A 16,906-nucleotide genomic window follows, 5' to 3' on the forward strand; every position below is an offset into this window, starting at 1 on the left:
GATAAAATCTAGGGCAAAATGTCTAAGGAGAAAAAGTGAGGGAAAAACTGTATGTATTACATTTGTACAACTATTTTACATTTTCGGCATTTTCAGCACTTTTCACTTTATTTTCTTGTGTGTTTTTATTTCATTTTTATAAGTTAAATTAGTAGGTTGAGAAAAAAGTTAGGGTAAAATGTCTCTGGAAAATTAAAAGCTAGGGAAAAAAATATATGTATTATTATATTATATTTTATTATTATATTATATTATATTATATTATATTATATTATATTATATTATATTATATTATATTATATTATATTATATTATATTATATTATATATTTGCAAAATGATATAACAGAATATTAATCATTTTAAACTCTATTTACAAGTTATTACCTTGTTTCTTTGTTGGTTTATTTTTGTACTTTATCAAATTAGTAGAATTAAAAAGCTTAAAAAACTATATCTATACAAAATCTAAGATAATAGTACAGACTTTTAATAATTTTAACCACTTTTATCTGCTTATTTAGTTTATTTCTTTTCTTTTATACTTGATTTAGTTGCATTAGAAGGAAAATAAAATAAAAATGTAGGGTAAAATGTCTTCTATATTTTAATTTTCTTTATTCATTTTCAAGTCTTTTTGTTGTTCTTTTTACCTATTCCTTGCTAATTTCGGGGGTTTTTGGGTATTTCCCGGCCCACTGCACTGGCCCGTGTTTTTGGAAGAAATAAAGGCAGTTGGCTGAGGTTTTTAAGTGCGACAATGCAGAGTGTTTGTCATCTTCAGGCAGTCATTTAAATCAAAACGTAGCTTCGAGTGGCAACCTTTTAGGCTCGAGAGTTTTCTAAGTGCATGTGAAAAAAACGTTCAGATTGAAGTGTACTAAGAAGTACAGCTCTGCTGAATTCTAAAATGTCAAAGTAGAGCCACGTTTACTTTTAAAGACGACTGAATCACCTGTTTGTTTGGGACTTGACGGAAGCTGGATCCCATCGCCATGCAGGTGCGGATGCCACCGGAAGCCTCTGGATCTAATTAGTGCTCCATCAAGAGCAGGAGAGAGCGTCGCTCATCCGTCTGGCAGGAAAACGGTGCTCCGTGCTGACAGGTGAAAGAGATTGCATTGATTAGCAGCTCGCCGCTGCCACAGCACACTTCACGTAAACAGAGAGGTGCATCAGGGGTAATAATGGCAGCAGCAGCGAGGGCGCATATGGCCTCTTATCTACTATGGGAGAATATGGTAGCAGTGACCCGCGTCCATGTCAAGCTTGTGAAAAACATTTTTTTTTTAAACTATTTTTGTAACTATTTTTTTCTTGGTATTATGTGGCCTGTTTCTTTTTTTGTTTCTTTTTAATGCTTTTTATTATTATTCTTTTTTTTTTTATTTTTTATTTTTTTTTATTTTATTCTTATTTTTGTTTGCTTTTTTTTTCTTTTCTTTTCTTTTTTTTTATTTATTTATCAGTGGGTGGCTATTTTTTTTTTTACCATCCCCAAAGCTACAATTATTATTATTATTATTATATTATTACAAGTATTCACTCTAGAGATATGCTCAATGACGGTTGTAAATTTGAAAATCCAACGATAATTTCTCGTTGCTTGCTGGCTGTGATCAAGGCTATTTTTTATTTTGGCAGTCCTGTGAGTTTGGAAGGCATATTTTCTTTAATTATCACCATGATTATTAAAGAAAAAAAATCACCAATTAAAAAAAAAAAAATAAAAAAAAAATAACATTTTTTTTCAGATAAAAAATGTCAGAAAAAATTTGAAAAATCAACAAAATTTAAATTAAAAAAAAAAAATACAAAAAGTCACGGGATTACGCTGCACATGGTTATTTTTATGTTTATGTTATGTTTAGGCAACAAAAACACACGGAAACCAATTTCTGGACGTCAACAAACACACTTGGTAGCGTGATAAGGTGCAAAAATAAAATATCGCATTAGCACAGGAAGTGAACACCAGACTCCAACTTGAAAGTCCGGGGTTTGTTTGATCCATCCATCACCTGCTCCTTATATTACATCAATACTGGCAGTGTTAACCTGACGCCTGGCGGACTCGATTCTTTCGTGTTCTCACCTGACACCATCTATTCGGCACAATTTCGTTCACACGTGAAAGGTGCCATTTGGCGTCGGGATCGTACGCCGAAAAAACTGTCAAAGCGGCAGCAATTTACACATACATAATAAGCTGGAATGGGTGAATGTGGCAGATAGTTAAAAAAGTACTTTGAGTGGTCCGAAAGTTAGACGGCGAAGGTTCATTTCAATCATTTACCGTGCAAAAGTTGCAAATCCTTTATTTATTTTTTTTTTTTTATGGCCATGGAGTTCTTCAGCTAGTATCTACAGTACATAGTGAGAAGGAGGTAAAACTTTCACTGCATGGCATTCAAAGCCAGCTTTCGTATCTCAGGATGCTCCCACAGAGCTTTGAAGACCGCCAAAGGTGGAAAAAAAAAAAAAAAAAAGAGTTTGTGTTTGAAAATGAGGCCTTGGATGTAAAAATTGTCACATGCAAACATTAAAAAATATCCACCAAACTTCAATCCGAAAGTACTGGAATTGGACTTCAAACACCGTTTGAGCTCTTCTGTTGCGCCTGGCTTTGCTTTGGACCTTGACTGTGGACACTCTTACAGAAAGTTTTGAATGGATGTGCCGATAAAATAACTCAAACTCCTTTTTTTTTTTTTTTTTTTTTGCATAGTATTTCATTAAAAGACCTTTAAAAAAAAAGTTTCGTGCATTCCTTTCCGAACCAATCTCATTCAAACGAATCTGCCTGTAAATTGTATTTACTTGGATCTTTTCAACGTATCAGCAGAACACTGAGGGAGCTGGTTTAAATTACTAATGTTCTTAAGCTCTATTAGTGACACTGCAGTACACTGGGCTTTTATGCTTGTCTCCGTTTTCTATAACCAAAGTCTTATCACATAAGAAAGCATGTTGGTGGTATTTCTTCCATATTTGCTGTGAAATTCACTAAGTTGTTGATCCTATAAGTCGGTTTCTGCCTCTGTTACACTGGCTCTAGTTATAGTCAAGCAAATACCGTGATAATCCAATTTCAAAGTCGAGCAGCGACTTTAATGCCACAAAAACAAGCGGCGGATAGCTGGGGAATGTTGAAATGTTGACTCCAATTTTCGGATTTGGTCAGGGTTAAGCTGCACGAAGAAATCAACGTGTGTCATGGTCATTTATACGATTGACAAGTAGGAGGAGTTTCTGTGTGACCCGTTAGGTTTGCCAGAAAACAACCAGTGAAAGGTCACTTTGCAGTGTTTCAGCCGGTCATGTGACCAGTTATGGTCAAAAAGAGTGTCACGGTGACCTTAACCTTTGACCTTTGACCGCTTAGTTGTGATCAGTTCATCATTGAGTCCATGTGAACTTTTTTGTGCCAAATTTGAGGAAACTCGTTCCAGGCCTTCTTGACGTAATGTGTTCATGGGGAAAAGATGGGAAGCAAAGTCACAGTGACCTTGATCTTTGACCTGTGAGCACCAAAATTGAATCAGTTCATCCTTTTGGTCCAGTTAAACATTTGAGCCAAATTTGAAATCAAAACAACAACAACAAAAACCCTCAAGGTGTTCTTGAGATGTCACATTCACAAGGATGAGACAGATGAGATTACAGTAACCTTGATCTTTGACCGATGACCACAAAAACCTAGTTCATCCTTGAGTCCAGTTGGACGTTTGTGCCAACTTTTATGAAACTCTCTCAAGGCCTCCTTAAGATGTTACATCAGGAGAATGAGACAGATGCACAGTCAGAGTAACCTTGACCTTAGATCACTCATTCCTAAGAGGGTCATATTGCTATTTGGCCAAGTGGAAATTTGCGCCAAAGTTAAGAAAACTTCCTGAATGCTTTCTCAAGATATTGAGCTCACGAAAATAAAACAAACCTAAGGCCACAGTGACCTTGACCTTTGAACACCAAATCTAATCACTTCTACGCCAAGTCTAGGTTAATGTCTCTGCAGAGTCTGAAGAAATTACGTGAAGGTGTTAATCAGATATTTGGTTCGAGAGAACAGCGGTCGTCGGTGCAAGTCAAACATGCCCCATACAAAAACCCGGGTAAAAAGTCAATCACTAAAAATTGTAGCCTTTTACCAAATTGCCACTTTTTACTACTGACCAATGAAAATTACCTACTCATTTTCACCTGTCTGCTTGTGTATCCATACATGAGCTTTACCAATCCGAAAAGTTCAAAGAATACAGAGTAAAAAACAATATATGAATACTTTCCTTACTACCAACATCAAAATGTATCAGCGGGGAAAGAGGCATACCCATGAGTGCAATAACTTTAATAGAAAGCCATTTACTGCAAGTACTTTCACCTTACCTTCAACAATGTGAAACTGCTCAGTTAGTTGGAAGACATACGAAGCTTCTTTCTCCCATTGTCTCTGAGAAGCAGCAAATCTCTTGCGAGGAGCATTATGGGATGGCAGGCATCAAGAGACAAGCAGGAAGTGGGAGCGGTGGGAGTTTGTTTACTGCCTGTTTCATCTCGATCCACGGGCAGCTTTCGGATTTCCATTGAAAACACTCCTGCACACAGAGACATGAGAGCGCAATTCAGACGGGGTCAAAAAACAGAGTCATTGACAGCTCGGGTCATGTGCTAATTGCTGCACGCTGGCACAACGTGCATCCTAATCAACACCTCGCCTGTCAGAGCGACACAGCCAACAGGAAATGCATTTATATTTGTCGTTCCTAACCAGTCACAACACTTCGTGGGCACCGTGCATGAGTTTATATGTTGGATTGGCATGAAATGATGAAGGTTCAGTGTTCTGACACGCCAAGATACTGCTTCCTGTTTCGAACGAGTTCTGTACTAATTTAACGGAGTGTCTTTTTTCTGATAACAGGTTAATAGAAATAGTTTAGCCTGATGACACCATTATTGACTGTATTAGAAGAGTCACATCTGAAGAACAGGGCCTTGGTGTGAGAGTGCACCAGTCAGTATTTTGCAACATCAACAACAATTGGTGAAATTACAGTTTACAACTAGTGGGTGGATAAGTCAGTTTCCAGTGTCAAATCGCTGATTTGATTTACATAAATGCAACAATGTGAATACCCCCCTTTTTTTGTTTCTTCTTGAAAGCGGTCTTTATTATTTTTGCACTGACTAACAGAACTCTGTTTATTCAGTTCAAGACTCAGAGTAGGTGTAAAGTGATGATTAATGATCTAAGTGTGTGCAAAGGCTTTTTTTTTTCCAAGCTGACATTATTTATAATGAAAGAAAATAAAACAGCAGCTGCCCTCAGCTGCTTTGGCTTTACAAGGTGAGAACTATGGAGAACACATTCTGCATTACAGCTCGCTACTCCAGCTGCAGGGGCTTTATTAGTACACATTTCCCACAGCTGACTATGACCTTGATGCTCCGATTACAGGGCAAACCTGCTCGGCGCTGCAGCGCAAAAAATGGCCGCGGGGGCAACAAAAAGAGGCAGAGGGACATGAAGAGAACCGAAAACACGGAAAACACTGACAGGGGAGGTAACAATGAGGAGAACAGCAGCTAAAATCAACACAAATAGCTCTTTTTTTAGTGTCACCGATTCAGTATTTGATCTGATGCCTCATCATAATGTTCTGCAAAAACACGTTTCTGGTCATTACACCGTGAACTTAAGAACAAGTGGTTCCAAATATCTTTGATTCCTGAGTCCAAACGGACATTTGACCCAAATTTGAGGACATTTTTTCAGGGACTTCTTAAAATATTGCATTCAAGAGAATGAGATACATGCAAGGTCACAATGACCTTGACCTTTGAAGACTGAATTACACTGAGTTCATTGTTAAGGCCAAGTGAACTTTTGTACCAAATTTGAAATTCCCTCAAAATCTTTCCTTTTCATAGTTGCTTCCAAGTGAACGTTTGGGCTAAATTTGAAGAAAGGTGCTCTTTCGATATTGTGTATCACAAGAGTAAGACAGATGCAAGGTCATGATGACCTTGACCTTTGACCACCAAAATCTAATGAGTTCATTTTTAGTCGAAATAAATGTTTGTGCCAAATTTGAGGAAGATCAAGAAATTGGGTCAATAAGAATGAGACAGATCACAGTGACCATGACCTTTTACCACGGAAGGCCGTCTTAGGCTACAACACTGACAAAAATTAGATGGACACAAGGTTAGAATGACTTTGACCACCCAAATCAAACTTGTTAAACCTTGAGTCCCAGTGGATGTTTGTGCCAAATTTGATGTATTTTTTTCAAGGCTTTTGTAAGATATTGTGTTCATAATTGGAGAACCTTAAAATATAATGTTTTTGGCCACAGCTATTAAAGGTGCAAAGGCATAATAATAATCAGTATGTTAAGTCCAAGTGGACGTTTGTGCCAAATGTCAACTATGTCATCCATAATACGAATATACAAAACAGCACATAAACACGTAAAGGGATTTTGTGGTCCTTAAATCTGCAAAAATATATAAAATGTATTAGTTTTTTTTATTAGGTTACTGCCAACCATCCACGAGTATATCTTTTTATTGAGTTTACATGAAAACAGCTTAACATGGAATGAAAAGATGTCTCTGTGTTGAGAACTGAGCGATTTAATATTAAAGTTACTACATTTTCTCAAAGGTTATCTGCTCCTCAGTTGTGCATCTGTATGCTCAGTGTGTTCCAAACACTCACAGTTTTGCTATAATTTGGACAAACAGACAGCTTCTGTTTGTCATTCCCTAATAAGGCTGTGAATGACAACACAGAAACAGAGTTTTTGATAACAAGATGCTTCATTTTTGACCAAAATATCACCAGCCTGATAACCATTTTTTTCTTCTTTTTTCTTTTATAAATGCAGACTGACATGTTTTCTTCGTTTTCGCCCTAATCATTTCGTAGCAAGTGGCAGACTTTCTCTCAGTCTTACTCTTGATTGTAGCTAGCTCGAGCCCCGAAAAACAGTGTTGTGCAGGGATTTAACATAGTGGCAACACTCTACTACAGGATTCAGCCCCTTTTCATTCCACAGTTGTCAAATATTGCCGCTTTGACAGTGATTTTGGCGTGAGATCCAGACACCAAAAGCCACCTTTTGCGTCCATATGATCCGCCACTGCACAGGGTCAGATGAGAACAAGACACCACTTCCGTATCCGCATGATATATAGACAGGTGTTAGCTGAGATGGGTGGCTAGACTGAACTTGTTGCGTCCACATGATACGCCAATGGACAGTGGCAGGTTGAAATGCCGCCGGTAACAACATAATATAAGGCGAGGATGCCTTTTGGGTGGGCAGGAGGTTTAAAATCCACACTAATAACACCTCTCAATGAGTAAACTATAGACCTAAAAAATTGAAGAAAACAGTAGCCGTGAAATGGGTTAGGTCAGTATCAACGGAAAATAAACAGCATAATATGTGATGGTGGGGTGGATGTGGTGCTCAACAGGGCTGAGGCTGCGGGATAATGAATCCGCTCAAAGTTCATTCAAACAATTAAAGAGATGCAGAGGAATTTAAAGGTCAGATATCAGGGCACCAAGGCTGTCAGAGTCGATGACCTAGAGAGTCTCACAGGCCGGATATTATCACAGCACGGAGACGTTTAAAAGGCTTTCTACAAGAAAGGGGTTTGATGGTTAATGTTAGGAGGAAAAAGTTGTTGTTTGGGTGAAAATGAGTAGATAACTGTCAGAAAGGACTTTTAGGAAAAAAAAAGCCTACATGGGAAACTTCTTCCATCTGCAAAAAAAAAGTAACAAATCAAAAGGACATGGACTGAGTGCTTTCTCTCTTTCTGAAGCTCAAATCCGATCCAATTTGCTCCCTTTTTAAAATGTCTAATTACTTGCAAAAGGTGTTTGAATGCGGCACATTGAATCTGATGTCAGTTCAGGTATCAAAGGGTTCAACTTAGGTAACGCCGCAGTTTTCAAAAGATGTTTATAAAATGAGTTTCCGCCGATTATCTGCGAGCTGCGATGCAGGTTAATTGTGAGATTTAGGAGTGCTGTTAGTTGACATTTTACATGATGTAAAGAAAAAAAAAAAAAAAAAAAAAACACCCACTTCCATTTGTCATTCAGCTGCAGTGGCCCACCAACACTGAATTTGGTGACATAACGTGAGCACCAACCGCAGTCTTCCAGTCACTGCTGATATGAGCTGGCAAGTGCTGTCCGCTTGAAATGCAAAGTAGCTTTACCCTGACGCAGGCTCTAATGTTAACAAATGAGCTGCCAGCTATCGCAGACACACTGGGCCTGAAAAGCAGTGGGCAAACACATGAATCATAATCAATCAATCCGCCAATCAATCATCGATCCGGTCGGCTCGGCGGCGGAGCGCGCAGACGCTTCCCCCATAAGCTGGTTAAAGCCGGCTGCCGCGGCGTCTGGAGGAGGGGGGGGGGGCTTGTAAATGATGCAGTGGTAAATTAGTCCCACTGGGATGCAGGCGGAGTGGGCTGTGCATTCGCCCAGCAGGAATAATAAGCCGACAGTCAGAGTCGTAATGCAGCAGTCCCTCGGCACAGCCAGGAAGAGCTGTCTGAAGCATAATTACTCCACCCGTCGTCCTCCTTCAAACACCGGCGTGTCTAATAGCCTCTGCCATATATGCAGAATACTCATATATGGAGAGATGATTGAGGCGTAAGAAGTGAGTACATAAGCGATCCGGGTGGTACACCTGTGATTATTATCCGCCTGGTGTCACAGTCAATGCGCCGACCAAAATGAACATTCGAAGACGTCTGTCGTTTGATCGGTTACTTTTGATTCGCGGTGTGCAAACAGAAGAAAGCGGCTCCAAGCGACACGGAGACGCCTGGGTTTTGGGGGGAGGGGGTTGCTGTGTGAAAACAGCAACAGACTGCGCGATTGATCTTTTGAAATCTCCTTAATTCTCACTTCTCCTCGGCAGGCCAGGTGACATGACTGGTTTGTGTGAGGAGTTGTTTCATCAGGAGGCGCTTTGGAAAATGCCACGCAACAACAGGTGGCGAGTATAATCTACTCCACAGCAAATAATATCTGAGAGGAGACAGTGTTTGTGAAGAGTCCATCTATGTCCCTCTGTCATGCTGTCTCCGTCTGCATGTACAAATATGTGCAGTGGCAAGTTCTCGCTTTGTTTGTTGCCTTGACAACAGTGTAGCGCATTGATACTCAACTTACAGCCCCCCCGGCAAAATCAGGCTCCCAACAGGGTGCCGGGTGGCAAATGAAGTGTTTCACACTGGGCATTGTTTTTGTACTTTTAGCAAACATAAGGTGGCAGATGGATAAATCTGCATTAAAATAGAGCTTTGTTATCGAAAAGTACCACTGAAGGATCCCCCACATCCCTCGACGGAGGTCCTAGCTCAGGCCCTAACGTCCTAAAATCCAAGAAATCCTTCAAACATTCTAAAATCTGGGAGATGCAATATAATCCTAGAAATTAAAATCTGAGAACGTTCTAGAAATGTCTTTAAATCCTAGAAAAAATTCCAAAAATCTTCATGCATCCTGAAATTCTAGAAATGACCCAAAATCTCATAACCATCCTAAAATCCTAGATATCTTTTAAAGTCCTAGAAATATCCATCCTAAAATCTTAGAAATGTACTAAAATCCTAGAAACGTCCTAAAATCTGTGAAATGTACTAAAATCCCAGAAATGTACTAAAATCCTAGAAACATCTTAAAGTCTGAGAAATGTACTAAAATCCCAGAAATGTACTAAAATCCTAGAAACATCCAAAAATCTGCGAAATGTACTAAAATCCCAGAAATGTACTAAAATCCTAGAAACGTCCTAAAATCTGTGACATGCACTAAAATCCCAGAAATGTCCTGAAAATGTCTGATAAACATCCTCAAGTCCAACAAACATACTAAAATCTGAGAAATGTCCCAGAATCTGAGAAATATTCTAAAATCAAAGACATATCTTAAAATTCCAGAAGCATCCTTAAATCTCAAAAATGCCCCAAAATATTAGAAACATATATGAGCCTATTTCTTTCCATACAGAGATTCACAAACACGCTGCTCAGACGTTTGATGGCAGGGTAATGCCGTCAAACATATGACACCGGGAGAAAAAAAAGACTTTGAAACGAAGAAACTAAGACTTTTTGGTTGGAAGGATAAAAACATAGTTGTACAGCAGGTGTCAAAGACTACAGAAGAGTAATGCTAATACCTTTATATCCACACTAATTCCACTAAAGAGCTCAGCAGCCAACCAAACTGGCATTTGTGCTGGAGAAAGTGCTCTGCAGTGTATTCAGCCACGTCTTTGAAACACAATGCAACTGCCTGCATGCGCTGTATGTACGCTTTCCATTGCACCAAAGTTGGTAGATATCTAGCGTAATGATGAGCCATTTATTCTGAGGGTAGTAAAAAAGGAAGCAGTCCTGAGCAGTCTGTAAAAAAATAGGTTGGAAGGTCCAACTATCCGCGTATAATAAAACTGTGAATGCCTGGCAGCTCCTCAGCAGATGCAAAAGTTGGCTTTTGGTATACGCACATTACGCCGAAAGTACTGCACAACTTCTGGTACAGAAGGAAAACAGGCTAAATTTTCCCCGTGAGACTGGTTTTTGGAACCGTGTGAACTCTGAGTCATTTTAAGGTATGCTGTCTCCATGTTTCCCTTTCCGAAATCTTACCTCGCAAACGACACGACTTAATGTTAAGGACATAGTATTAGAGGGCAAAACACTTTCCTGCACATTCACAACAAAAACCTGCACGAACACACCAAAAACCTGCACTTGCACACCGAAAATGTTGACGTACACACTGAAAACATTCACATGCACAGCGAAAATGTGCACGGACACGGCAAAAACGTGCACAAATAATAATAATAATAAGTTTGTGTGTACACATTTCAATGTGTATTTGCATATTTTCAGTGTGTATGTGCAGGTTTTCGGTGCGTTTATGTGAGTTTTTAGTTTGTGCACATTTTCATTGTGTATGTGGACGTCTTCTACATGCAGGGTTTTTGGTGTTTTTGTGCACTTTTTTTCAGTTTGCATGTGTAAGTATCATTTTCAGTGAGTATGTGTATATTTTCAGTGTGTATGTTAACATTTTTTGTGTGTTTGTGCACATTTTGGTTGTGTATATCTACATTTTCTACATGTATATTTTTGGTGTCTGTGCACCTTTTGTAGGTGTGCATGTGTAAGTTTTGAATGTGTATGTGGACATTATCAGTGTGTGTGTGTACGTTTTTGGTGTGTTTGTGCACATTTTCATTGTGTATATCTACATATTGTATGTGTAGGTTTTTGGTGTCTTTGTGCACCTTTTTTAGGTGTGCATGTGTAAGTTTTGAATGTGTATGTGGGCATTTTTTGTGTGTTTGTGCACATTTTCGTTGTGTATATGGACATTTTCAGTGTGTACGTGTACATGTTTGGTGTGTTTGTGCACGTTTTTGTTGTGTTAAGTGCAATTTTCAGTGTGTATGTGTACATTTTTGGTGTGTTTGTGCACATTTTTGTTGTGAGGGTGCAGGCAAGTGTTTTGCCCTTAAATAGCGTTATGCTATTAAAAAATAATAAAAATTTTACATGCTATTTTTAGAATATCAACATTTACAGATTGCATCAGTACAGCATCAATATGTTAAAGGTTAATTGTCCAAAAATGCATTACAAAGACTGCTTCCTTCAAAATTGAGACTGTTCTCAACAGATAACCATAAAATAACTCACTGGATGTGTTAAACATTAGAGATTCATGATATTTCCCAATGCGAGCGCCATTTAAAGGAGTGAAAAGAAAATAAATGTTTACTTATATTTTGGGGGGTCATTTCCATTTACTGTTTTCTGGCCGGGGCAGCGGCAATGTCACGCACCATTTGTCAGGAACCTCGAGCAGAATTGATAAAAGTGTAGAAAAGTTTTTAAAAAAAACGTCTACGTCAGACGGTCTCGGCACAAACTATAGAGTTACAGGAATTTGCAATCCAAACACCACTTGACCTGGAACCTGCTGCGAGTTAGTAGAGTGATTGCTTCAAAGCAACAAAGAAGCTGTTTCTTCAGACGCCAGCAGAGCCAGATGATGGATTATGGGTTTGAATTCACAAAGACATCTGTCATAGCGATATCTAATGGAGTTTCAAACACAGCGGGATTCTATGAGACGCTGAGTGGAATTGGACTTTTAATTATATAGCAGGTCTCCAGACACTCTCTGATTTGACAGAAGGAACGGTTCTAAAAAGGAATAAAACTTCATACTTGGTAGGGATCAAAATAATATTGATAGATGCAATGGAGTAACTTAAAGCTTAGCTGTCCTGTGTACACAATGTAAGAAGAGTTTAAAAAGAAATACCAGGCGGTCTGGTTTCCTTGCCAGTGGACCCTTGAGGCCGCACAGAAAGTAGTCGCCTTTTTTAGAGCGCGATGCTATTAAGGAGCTATCATGCTGAAGAGTTAACTACCTATCGTATCAAATCTATAGCCTATGGTTATGGCTTGGTTTGGAAAATTGTCCAAGACCATAGAGAGTTCCCTGAATTATACACCTCTTCAACAACATTATTCGAGTAAAACGCTTTTGGAGAAACATCGGCTTCAATAACTTTGACTATAAGCCCGAAGTATCGGAAAACATGAGTTAGGTCCATTTCCTTCCACCTCTCTCCAAAAACATGCTTTCCCTCAAAAGTAGTGCCACGCAGAACTCTGGCTCGATGAGTCAGAGGTTGAAAAAAGTATTAATCACATCATTTTTCTTTTAGTATACACTGAAAACAGGTCCCACAGACCTCAACGCCACAAAGAAAGAAAAAAAAATTGACCAGCCGCGAAAAAGCTGAAATGCATTCACGGGTTTTGTTCGGATTCTATGGATCTTTAGTACCCGTCTCTCTGGTATACGATATACTACCACTATGATAATACTGTTAACACCACAATGGCATCAAACAATGCCATTGAATTTCATAACAATATACACTTAAAGGTGTTGATACCTTGTAAGTCAAATGATGCCTTTCCTCAATTAGTTCCCTAAACTGCGAAACGTAACTGAGTCGGTGAACTTTGGAATCGTTTCCTGGATCTGTAGACTGGTTTCCTTCACATATTTGCACAAATATTCATAAGCAAGGCGACAGATATTGGAAACATTATCAGGTTTATTTCTATTGCAGCCACCGCGCTAGTCGTCATTATTTCCAATCGAAGGCGACGTCGGAGTGTTACGCGAGTGATAACTGGATTTTTTTTTCCGAAATTGACAAGTTCCCATTTGGATCTCATACGCCAATAGCACTGCAAATGCGGAAGCGGGTTTTTATCGAGAGCTTCGGATTGAAAACGGGGTGGTGGTCAGGTTTTAACAAATATCTGTAGCGTTTTTTTGGTGATTCTTACTAAATACAACTCTGCTACACCTTGGGGCTCATGGGAATGTTGGAAAGAAACGTCTGGAGAGAAAAAAAAAAAGCAGAGAGGGTGTTCTTTCCCTCGTACAGCACTGACGGCATCGGATAAATGGGCCAGTTAAGTACCCATCTGCAGTGACTGACAGCTTTAAGTGAACACAACCAAGTCAGCATATCTGATAATTGGCAATTGTTGAAGGCAAGAAAGAGTTGGTGTGTGTGTGTGTGTGTGTGTGTGTGTGTGTGTGTGATGGAAGGATGGATAAAAGGGTGGGGTGAAGGTGACGAAGATCCCAACCTCCTCCTCCTCTTCCTCCTCCTCTTCATCTTTATGTCTTGTCAATTCCTGGTGAGGAGCCATTCCTCATTTTATCTTTTTCATCATCTTCCTTGACCTTTCTGTTGGGTGGCCTCTCTCTGCACCACATCGCCTTGTTCCCCTAAGAACCCTCAAACTCACCATTGAGTACCCCCCCCACACACACACACACACACACACACACACACACACACTGAAGTGTCAGATGTGGTAACTGTCAGACTCAGGCAGCTCTCTCCGTGTCCTCCACTCATTAATTTAAATGACTCTCGCTGGCTCGCGATCCCGTCCTTGACTTCTCTAACGTGACATCTGGCATGTGCGTTACCGTGGCAACTGACGTGTTGTTCAGATGTTTGGTGGCGTATTGTTCGGGTCACCGATCGGAACTGATCGCACGTAAGAATCGATGCCGAAAGGTAACAATTCGAATCGGACCGACGACGAGCAAACAAAGACGAGATATGAAAAAAAGTCCACAGACGAAGCAACAATATCGGAACGTGTTGGAATTAAGCAATATCATACGAGCAAAGTCTTGCGTGTTCCAACTAGTACCAACAAAATAAAAATGTATAATCAACTGTATTCATGTTTTTGGACAATTAGCTGTCAATAGGAGTAGCTTTTTGGGGAGTGTTATCTCCGTTTCAAAGGAAATACGTGGATTCTGACTAATAACTGGAAACTAATCACGTTTGTAGAGTCCGGTGCGAAATAAAACCTAATTTTCTACTACAGAAAGTCGGTCGAACCTTAGTAACAACCCAGCAATGGACACATTTTCTGGAGAAGTTTCATCTCTGTAATGTAGTGATGTTACGTGACGTTACGCCAAGTTAAGTAATTCTTTAAATAATTCAGAAATGGCGGAATAATTGATGCATATTTGAGCACATTCTAAATGTCTTGTGGACCAATCAGATTTCTTGGTCGGAACTACTTTTTTCACAAATATTACAGGATAAAACCCAATATTGCAGTTCACAGACTGTGGCTGCTTAGCCGAAACACACCGAGTTCTTGTCATCAGTGAGTCAAGAGCATCCTTCACTGCCAGATGACCATAGCTTCCTTTTCAAATTTCTCTTATATTTGAAAAAAATATAATAAGTATATATATAAACAGTTTCATGAGCATTTCAAGTCCCATCATTACCTCACCATGGGACCTCATCAGCCAATCCAGGGAGGAGTGTAATAACATGTTTTAATGACAAGGCCCTTGTGTCCACTTTAGCTACCTTACAAAGAGTTCTCCAGCCCACTTTTGGTGCTCGGCATACATTTCAGTCCTGTATTAGCCTCCTGCTTCATGCCTGTTGAAGTCCAGGAGAGAGGCTGTCAGAGACCTTCATCTTCTGCCCTTTCTGATAACTCATTTCACAGAAATTATTCATGAACCTGCCTGATATCCAGCAATCAGTCCTTTGGAATATCATTTTGGTGCAAGGGACTATATATTCATTTCAGGATGAGCAAAAATCGGAATAGTCATTTCTACAATCAACGTTATTGTCGTGTTTCAATGAAGCGTTTGATTTGGTGCTATTTAAAAAAAAACAAAAAAAAAACAGAATTATTCCACTGTTGCGCATCGCTGTGAAATCCAAGATCACAGGAGCGGCGCCAGGTTTAACCTTAAAAATCTAATCGCGTTGATGGACTGCATGGAGGAACGCCATGTAAAGGAATTCTTACAATGTCATAGATCTTCAAATTGCATTTAGGAGAAATTTTATAGAGCAATAAATGGGTGGATGACGTCCATCTAACACATGCACACGCAGTATTGCATTGTATTTATCGCTGCTTAAATGGAGTTGTATAGATTAAAATATGGCAAGTGATTCTGATAATTAAACGAGTGTGAAAATGAAGGATTCATCAAACAGAGAAGGATGGAGAAAGACAGAGGGAGGAGTAATGAATGCAACGTAAAAACGAGCACAAAAATGAAAAAAAAAAATCAGATATTGTTATTGGGGAAAAAGTAATAAGAGGGTGAGGAATTAATGCCAGGATCTTTAAGGAACAAGTTAAGGCTGCTAAAATTTCTCTGGTGTCATGTCATTGTTTTTCATGCGCTGCATACAGACACCTTTTACAGGTGTTGAAAACTGAGCAAATACTTTCGAATACTTTGGAAAATATGAGGAAAAAAAAACATCAATAACCAATTTTGCAAGAAATGTAGCACAAATTGAAAGAAACTTTTAAAAAGTGACAAAAAATTACATTAAAATCGTTTTTTTTTTTTTTTTTTTTTTTTTTTAAAGAGCAGAGGATTATTTGGAAATTAAAAGAGCAGAAAGTACCACTGTGAGATGCTGAAACACTCTAACAGCGTGGACGTGTGAGTTCAGGGTTTTTGTGCTGCAGTTGATGCGCAGAATGACCATCAACTGTAATATCTATATAATATATTTATACTTTTATTTTTTAAAATGTTGTCACTGTAGATACGCAAAAAAGAACAATGCAAAATGCTGGTTTGTAAAGCCAACATGTTCTTATCCCAAGTCGTTACATGTTGCCGCATGGTGGACTTTTGCGTCTGCATATTACGCCATAGGTATCCTACTCCGTCTGCAATTGCAAGTGGTTGTGTTTGAGCAACAAAAGGCAACCGACGCCAGGACGTCAACAAAAGCACATGCACACCTGCATGGTTAGGTTTAGGCAACAGAGAAACACGGTTAGGGGAAGAAAAAACGTAACATTCAGACGGGAAGTGAACACTGAAGTCCTGTATAAAAGTCTAAGGTTTGTTTGACTCATCCGCTGCCCCTCCTACCCTATAGGGACCTTTGCGTTCCTTGTATTATGTAGTTACTGGTAGCGTTTCAACCTGACGCTGTCCTTCGGCGTATTACACTGCCACAGCAGGTGCTATTTGGCAGCCATATAATAACACAACGACTGGTTGTGTCCTGCTACATTCTTAGTTGACATTGTCCAGGGTTGTATCATATGGACGTAGAAGTTGGCTTTTGGCGTCGGGATCTTATGCCAAAAGCACTGCAAAAGCGGCAGTATCTTATGACCTTGGAGTGAGAACAGGCTGGTTATCACCGTCACTCCCATGTTTTTTTTTTTGTTTTTTTTTTTGTTTTTAAATGCAGCAAGAACCAAGA

At 39.2% G+C, this 16,906-nt stretch overlaps 1 protein-coding gene across 1 annotated transcript in view; it reads right to left on the reverse strand.

The window, feature by feature from the left end:
• Window positions 1–4,394: 4,394 nt before the first annotated feature.
• The window catches only part of LOC148185529 (uncharacterized), a 173,853-nt gene continuing 161,341 nt past the window's right edge, over window positions 4,395–16,906 (reverse strand). The window contains exon 6 of the mRNA XM_088074912.1: window positions 4,395–4,597. Coding sequence (XP_087931038.1) covers window positions 4,413–4,597 — 185 coding nt within the window. The 3' untranslated portion in view covers window positions 4,395–4,412. The remainder of the gene's footprint in view (window positions 4,598–16,906) is intronic.

The sequence above is a fragment of the Plectropomus leopardus genome, chromosome 24 (genome assembly GCF_026936395.1).
Source record: "Plectropomus leopardus strain MGB_pleo_1.0 chromosome 24, ASM2693639v1, whole genome shotgun sequence".
Lineage (NCBI taxonomy): Eukaryota > Metazoa > Chordata > Actinopteri > Perciformes > Serranidae > Plectropomus > Plectropomus leopardus.